General features: G+C 42.0%; 1 protein-coding gene across 7 annotated transcripts in view; it reads left to right on the top strand.

Moving 5' to 3' along the window:
* qkia (QKI, KH domain containing, RNA binding a) overlaps window positions 1–7,214 on the top strand; it is a 55,896-nt gene extending 48,682 nt beyond the window's left edge. Inside the window, exons 6-8 of one of the 7 annotated variants that reach the window (XR_004212784.1) lie at window positions 1,618–1,893; window positions 3,996–4,257; window positions 5,337–7,214. Coding sequence is in view for 3 of the 7 variants with exons in the window: in XM_031847604.1 (XP_031703464.1) it covers window positions 1,594–2,031; window positions 3,996–4,105 (548 nt within the window). In the remaining 4 variants the exon portion in view is untranslated. Of the gene's footprint in view, window positions 1–1,593; window positions 2,032–3,995; window positions 4,311–5,336 lie in introns of those variants that run through there. The other 6 variants (XR_004212782.1, XR_004212783.1, XR_004212781.1 and 3 more) reach the window with 6 other exon arrangements.
* The last annotated feature ends 931 nt before the right edge of the window (window positions 7,215–8,145 follow it).

The raw sequence follows: 8,145 nt of genomic DNA, 5'->3' as shown, positions 1-8,145 counted from the left end.
TTTATAAATGATAACAAAATAATGAATTGTTTTCCTTCCCCCCCCCCCCCCCCCCCCCCCTGCAATCCAGATGCCATCACTCTGTATCACTTGCTCTTGGCAAACTCTTTCAGCACATTGCTGTATTCCACCTGCTCACCAATGCATGTTGGTCACTAGCTCACATGTCTTCAGTGTTTGCTTCGTAATCGATCCGTGTGTCATTCGCTCTTTTCATATTCCATAGTAATCCAAAATCGGAATAATGAAAACAATTCATTATTTTGTTATCATTTATAAATCCAACACAAAAAAAAGCTTGTTTTTCTTACTTTTGATTTAATGCCTCAAGTAAATTCTTATTTAGATTTTGAATGTGTCAGATTTCTGTGACCAGGATGACTAATGTGCGTCTTGCACTTGATGAACTTAAATAAGAAGTCCGTAACTTCCTGGTCACACAAGTCGGACACATTTAATATCAAAATAAGATTCAGCCTGTTGCCCATTTTTTAAAGTTTTCAATTTTGACTTGAGCATAAAGTCAAAAAAAACAAAAAGCTTGTTTTTTGTGTTTGATTCATAAATGACGACAACGCATCATTTTGTCTTTTTCCGATTTTGGATTCCCAATTAAATATGAAAAGAACAAATTCTACACCGACTTTAATCAACAAATGCCATTTCTAAATGCATAATCGCATCTATGATTTGGATATAATGAATCATATAAAGCCAGAACTTGTGCATTTACTCTCTGGACCATGAATTATGTTCTTAATTATCATTCAAAATGTAATTTATTATCACAACATCAGAAACTGGGTTCTTCGATATACTTGGACTCTATGACATGAAACTATAGGTGCTTAATTTCACTGTTTCATTTCCCCTATTTAACATTTATCTGCTCAAATGTTCTGGTCCACCATCTGACTCTAGTCACCAAAGCGCTTGATTTAATTGACCTGCCTATCGGGAAGCTTGTGTCACCACTCCACACACGCGTATATCTCTGTGTGTTCACTTGTACGTTATCATCTTAAACGGACTGCTGACTATGTGGGGGATCAAAATCTGTAAAGTTACTAACAACTTAATGTAGTAGGTTCCCATCGTCTTCGATGATCATCTTCAGGCCTAAATCCCTGATCAGTCTTCTCTTCATTGAGTGTTTCTCCTCTGCATACAGTCAACAGCTCTGTTTCTGTTGGCATGCGTGTCGTTTACCTCACCTGTGCCATTTCCAGTAGATGAATGTACCGCTGCTGTGGTGATTTGAATGCATTGGGATGACCGCAGCATTTCATGCTTCCTGTGTTTTGGTGTGAGGGGCGTTGTTTTTATTTTGTTTGGCTATGTTGACTTTTTTTCCTTTGCAACAGATTGTGGCTTTAGTGGTTCACCACCATGATCATTGCATGGACTAATTTTCCCTTTTGCCCCACTTCCTCTTCCCCTCTCTACCTGCCACTTCCCGTTACCTCTTCTTTTTCCTCCTTTTGTATTTTCACTTTTCACTGTTCATCTGTGATTATGATCAACCACACTCCACTTTTATCTCTTGTCCTTCTTTCTTTCTACTCCTGTCCTTTGCTCTCTTGCTTATGGCAGCCACCCTTGCATTCTCTCTTGCAGCGGCGGCAGCGGCCGCTCAGGGCCAACGTCTCATAGCGGCCCCCAATGGTCAGGTTATGCCTCCCCAGGCTCTCCGGCCACAAACACCAGGCGGGGGCCCCATCATGAACCTCATCCGATCCCCTCAGATGGCAGCCATGATGTCCAATGGCACCCCCACCCTGGTGCCTCCCTCACCGGATGGCGGTCTTATCTACGCCACCCCATACGACTACCCTTACGCCCTGGCACCCAGCTCTCTGCTGGAGTATCCCATCGACCACAGTGGGGTTCTAGGTAAGAGAGCCTGGGGGGGCATGGGTCCAGGTACAATGGCCCCCTTTAGCCAGTTTGGACAGGAGGGCAGCTTGTTTTACCCCGGAGCTGGGGTGATGGACGCAGCTGCCATGAGCCACAGTCAGGACTTGTTGAAAGGTAAATATGTCGTGTCTACCTGAGGATCAAAAACAGACAAACTCACAGAGTGGATGTGCTGGTGAAGCTCTTGGTAATGGGATGACCAGCTATGTGGCTCATATGGACACTGTATTAAAAAAGGCAAAGGGGGGGATAAAAAAAACAACAACCTTGTGAGGGCTAGTCTCCTGGAAAGTTTATCATTTAGACTAAAGTTACTTCACTGTTTTAGTTGCGTTCTCGCCAAACAATTACGCTCTCAGGTTTAGATATTCTCTTTTCTGCGAGGTTCATATAGGAGCGCTTGCCTCGGTGTGAATTGAGGCGTGCCGACAGAAACACACTCGCATACGCGCAGCCTGCTCTCTAACCCTTTCATGCACCGGCCTGGAGGCAGATTCAGTCTGGCGGCAGATCCCATCGGATTTCTGCAGCTTTTGAAATCATTTCTCTGTGCGGTTCTCTGCAGGCAGGCCTTGATGCCTGTAGATTGTCCCTCTCTCACTCCCACTGGGGATGTTCATTAAATTCCTCAATTCTTCCCTTTTTACTCCTCCCTCCCCTCTCTCAATTGTCTTAGCTTCACCCCTCTTGAACTCCAGCTATGTGCTAATACCTGACGCTCCCCTTAGCTTCTGTGTCAGGAGTACAGTTCAATGCAAGGGTCTGTATATTCTATTCATTCTCGACGGTGCTTTAAGCTCAACACATCCGCTGCCAAAGAGATAACCGAGCATCTACTGATGAAAGAGTCTTATATGAACGCCGTATGTTTTATTGAGGCCGTTTCCCACGTTAAGACGGAAGAGTCGGTTGCTTTAATGTGACACAGTCGTCCTCTAATGCTGTTCCCAGCAGCAGACACTAGCCTGATTGTAGCTAACCTGTGTATCTGACGTGCCTCTGGGAGTCATGTGTAGAACAGACGGGGGCAGCTGGCTGGCTTCTCTCTCTTAACTTGCAGGGTTACACCAGCTTAGTGCATTTTATTTACTCACATTATCGATTGGTGCCTTCAGCAACACAGGGCCCTGTGTGGAAACACTCACTCCCTCTCACACACACACTCGTGCACTTGGTTCGGCTGCCTGCGCTACTGTATCCAGCCACTATTGGCTTCTCTGAGCATAAAGGAATGTCCAGCCATCTGCTTCTCCAGAGTAGTGTAGGTGGTTGCATAGTCGTCCGCCAAAGCTCGCTCTTAACTTGACAATGCCAAAACACAATCCTTGTTAAATTTGAAAACTTATTTCCCGTGTCCCCTCCCTTCCTCTAAGAGAACTTAAGTTCTTCTTAATTCCTGCGCATCTTATTTGTGTCGTACTTGAGCATACAGTGACAGGCAAACAAGCTTGTTTGTGTTATGTCCACAAGACAGTGTTGAGCACTGCAGTAGGAAGAAATCAGCTGTGATAAATATAAGAGGAAGATGACAGCCTCTGCCGCCAGTGAACAGATTGACCTGGAGAGGAATGGTGAAAGAGAGGGAGAGGCAGCTGGTGTCTGGCACTATTCAATTACCATCAGAGCTATATTGGATTTCCCCACCTTTCAAAAATAAAGAGACAAATTTCTCTCAATCCGCCTCTGGATCCCAGAGGAAGAATCACATTATTTTTTTGTGACAGCCCAGAAGCCTTTACCCTTTGCCTGCCCCCTATAACTCTGAGCACTGTGGAATTTTATTACTTAAGTTATGCATTTTTAAATACCAAGTAAAACTCCAAAAAAGCGCGTTATTTTTTTCTACTGCATTTTCTACACGTAAAAAAAAGAAGCTCTGTGTGATGTGTGTGTGAGTGTGTGTGTGTGTGTACATGTACTATAATCTGTATTATGTTGCCTTTTCTGTGTATTGTTGTATTATCTAAGCATTCTAATGATAATGGTTCAAAATGTGAATGTTATTACTGTAAACGATGACTGTTTTTCCCCTGCTCAACGTGAATGGTTTCTAACCTTGTGGACCTGTTGCGATCTAGGTGCAATGGCTACTAAAGTGAGACGGCATGACACGCGGGTCCATCCTTACCAAAGGATTGTGACCGCTGACAGAGGTCAGTTTAGTCTCTTAGCTACACTCTGCTATTGATTGATTGCCTTTCAATGATTATTATGCCTATTATGCCTCGATGCCTTAGTTAGGAATTTGTACATCATCTGTATTGCATTTTGTTTTCCTCTCCCCCCCCCACTACCTTTCCTATCCCACACATCCACGTGCCAGCTAAATGGTCGACTGTGGTATGCACATTTTGTTTACATTTAGCACTTAACATCATCTACAGAATACTGTATATGTTATGTGTCAAAGCTCAGGCGAAAGTGATCCGAACAGCTTTTTTTGGTTCATGCAGCTGTTGAAGACAGGTAGTGCTTTGCAGGCAGTGTTAAAGGTGTAGAATGACATTCCTCTGATGTGAGATTAGAGCCTAAAAACGGGGCAGGCTTGTTCCCATACATGATTTATCTCCTCGGCTCATAAGGAGCAACGAAAAAAAAGGAAAAGCATTTCTATACTGCGCCTGAGAGACCTGGTGGGCAGAAGACAAGTTGTCATGCTGCTGCCAACTCACCATTTCACCTTGAAAATTCAAATTTATTTTGCCTTTTTATTTTTCTACTGAAGAAAGACACGCACAGACATGAGCTGAGGTAGCTTGCATTCTCTCCAGTATATTGCATATAGATTGAAATAAAAAAGCTAAAATACATTTTAAATATTTCAGTTGTACATGAGGTACTGTCATTTTATATTTGAGCATTTTATATCAAATGTATTTATGGTTCTGGTGTATATTTATATTATATAACGATATACTGCTAAATAAAGAGAAAGAATCGGGAAAGCATCGATTCATCTATTCATTGCACATGTAGCACTAGTCACAGTTACCGCTCACATAACACTAGTGAGACTCCTCACCACTAATCACACTGTCTGTAATGTGCACTCCAACTTGACAGACACTAAAACACTAGATTTCTGTTGTTCTTATTCTGTTTGTCTGTTCGACCTCTCTTTGCTTCTGTTTTGATTTTTGGGGGGGCAATGTGCGCTTAAATTGCACCGCCATGCTAGCTGATTCAGGGTGGGGGCTTAGTAGTTTGGGATCATGGCGTCACAACGCGTCATGATTATGTTGATTAGCTGGGTTCATCTCACATTGGCACGGGGGATTAGGAGCGGGGGGGGGGCCGACATAAGAGATTGCATTCATTTTATTGTTAAAATGATGTCATTCCAGTCTCTTCTTGCTGACACTAATATCCTTTCTATCTTTTTTTTCTGTTTGTTTTGTTTTTTGTTTCTAACCACCTAGCCGCCACCGGCAACTAACACATGACCTTCTGACCTCTGAACTCTTCACCCAATGACGAGCCGCCCCAAGCCTGCCTGCTGATCAGTTAACTGGTAATTGCCTTTTGCTAGCCTCTCGGACGCAAGTGAGAGAGAGAGGGAGAGAGAGAGGGAGGGAGGCGCCTGCCCGTACAGTTACCCTAACACGCTCTCAAAAAAACAAAGTAGAAACCAATGGAGACTTCACAGAAACACAACAAAACCCAACGCCGTTGTGTAAGATCCATATTTTTCCCTCTGTTCATTGAGTTCAGTTCCCATTCTTTCTCTTTCTTTTTCTTCATGAATCATATACCAGGTGGATGCGTTTGTGGTATTACTCATAAATCTGCACTGAATTATATATAGCAATAAAGACCCCCAACCTGCCCACCCACCCTCCTTTTAATCACTCTAAATTGGGGACCTCACTTGTATGAATTACAAGTTCAATGTCTATTTGACGCAAACCATTTGGTTTCAGTGTAATCACATGATTTTCCCCCCCCCCCCGTCACCTGCCCCACCCTGTTGGGAGAGAAAAAGAAATGGAAGGAAAGAGAACCTACGCTCACATTAACTTGTTTAATTTCTGTCATTTTTCACGTGTAGTGCATTTGTTGAGCTCTAAAAATGTAATTATGAGCTGACACATTCTGGGTGTGCCCCTCCAAACAGCTTCCTGTCTGTTTTTAAAAAAGCATGGCTGACACGATTGCAAAAAGAGCTTTTTATGATTTGTGTTTTTTTTTTTTTTTCCTTTTTTGGCTTTACTTTTGACTCATTTTCTCCACTTGATTTTGGTTTCTCTGTTGTTCATATTTGACTAATTAGCTTTGCTTGAATTGACTAGCCCAAAATAAGGCAGGTGGTTACCTCTGGAAAACAAAAGCAATCTGATATTTGAAGCAGGCAGCAGAAACTAAGGAATAATGAGGGGCAAGATGGGAAGGTCACCGTTTTGGGGTGTGTGTGTGTGTGTGTGTGTGTGTGTGTGTGTGTGTGTGTGTGTGTTAATTAATACTACAATGAAAGTAGGGTGTGCTGAGGCTTCGGGGACATTGGGGCAGTGCTTATTAGCTACTGACCATCGCTACGTCCCCATCCACACTACATCCATTATACAGTGCCTGATGTATTTAGAAAATGATCTCAATGAGTTAGCGGAGCTGTGATTGAAAAGACAAAAAAAAAAAAAAAAGGTATTACGTGTGCATATTTAGCCAAAGGGTTTTCCATTGAATTATATATCTGCAATTATGCATCCGTCTCACAGAGGGCTCTCTTTGTGACTTTAGAGTTTGGAAGGGTGTGAATTTGTGGTGCCTGCCTTCAACTGGAACAGACAGCCAAGTCAGTAAGATTACTTTTGACCCATTAATGCTCTTACTTCTTTCTGAGGAGGTGAAAGCAGGCAATTAACACTAAATCAACACGCTACTCAAAGACGGCGCGTAGCTAGGGGGAGGGCACTTTGAAGTTCTGTACATAGATGCTTTTGTCATGAGGTTTCTATCGTGATCTGTTTCATCAGCCACATTGCCAAAAGAGCTTTTATGTCTTTATTTTTTTCATCTCAACATTTGGCCAATTTTGTTTTTTAAATGTCTTTTTTGTTTTGTAGCCCAAGTCATCAGATGGGCATAATCTGAGCCTTCCTGCAAATTAGACATTTTTTAGTCTTGTATTATTTTTGGGATGAAACGTTTATTTTCAACACATGACGAACCCTCTAAAGCGCATCCACAATGTGTCACACCTCCGATGATCGTAGTCCTGAGCCCACAACCTTTTGTTCAACTCTCAAGAAAAAAATAGGATGTGAAAGCCATGCCTGCCTGTTCAAATTGCTTTATACATACGTCATATATATATATATATATTTTTATATAAATATAAAAAAAAAAATGTAGATATCTGTCATTGCATATACAAATACATAAGTGAACAAAAAATAGATAATTTTACAGGGTGCTGGAGAAGATAAAAAAATTTAAAAATCTATTTTTGCCAATTTTAGCTTTTGATACTTTACTTGCAGTTACAAAATCTGAAAAGAAATAAAAAAAAAAAAAAAGTTTAAAACGGAATAGGGGGGAAAACAGAAGAAATGAGTGGGTGAAGAAAAAGTGCTGTTACGTGGATATGATTGGAAAGGAAGACAAAGACCAAAACAGTCGTAACCCTTAAAAAGTTAGCGAGGATCAGAGCAAGACGCCTCCAGAGAGTTAAAAAAAAAAAAGATCAAATCAAAGTGCCTTATCAACAGTGGTTTCTGTTTCCTGAGTATTCCAGTTGTGTTCAATAATATCCAGCACCCACCAAGATGGCGCAGAGAGGAACGGCTCGTGTTACTCGCTCTGAATAGTGGAGCAGGGTAGCTCCCACCATATCGTGGCGTTACCGAAGTTATTCTATGCAAAAAGAATAGCAGTCGTTTTGACCAGCTAAAATATGTGCCATGGTTTTGTCTTCCTGAAATAATTTTTAGTTTTTCTTTTCCTTTACTTGATGGCCCCTTTACTCTGCTGTACGTGCAGGATGTGTCCTCTTTTTAATTTAGATTTTAATGATCATATGACCTATTGTCTTGATTTTTGGTGACTGTGACTAACTTCCTAGAACAAATTAAAACTGCCAATAGCAGCGCAGTAGTCTGCCTGAACATGTTCTGATCATGAGCTGAGCAAAATGCATAACGTTCAAGGTAATGGATAGGGAAAGGGGGGGGGGGGGGGGTCGCCCCCCCACCGGCATTAAGCCCATTTGTTCCAATAGCTGTAAACTGAAAG

The sequence above is a fragment of the Anarrhichthys ocellatus genome, unplaced genomic scaffold (assembly GCF_004355925.1).
Source record: "Anarrhichthys ocellatus isolate YVR2014 unplaced genomic scaffold, GSC_Weel_1.0 scaffold7, whole genome shotgun sequence".
Lineage (NCBI taxonomy): Eukaryota > Metazoa > Chordata > Actinopteri > Perciformes > Anarhichadidae > Anarrhichthys > Anarrhichthys ocellatus.
This window is presented reverse-complemented; position numbering and strand designations above follow the sequence as displayed.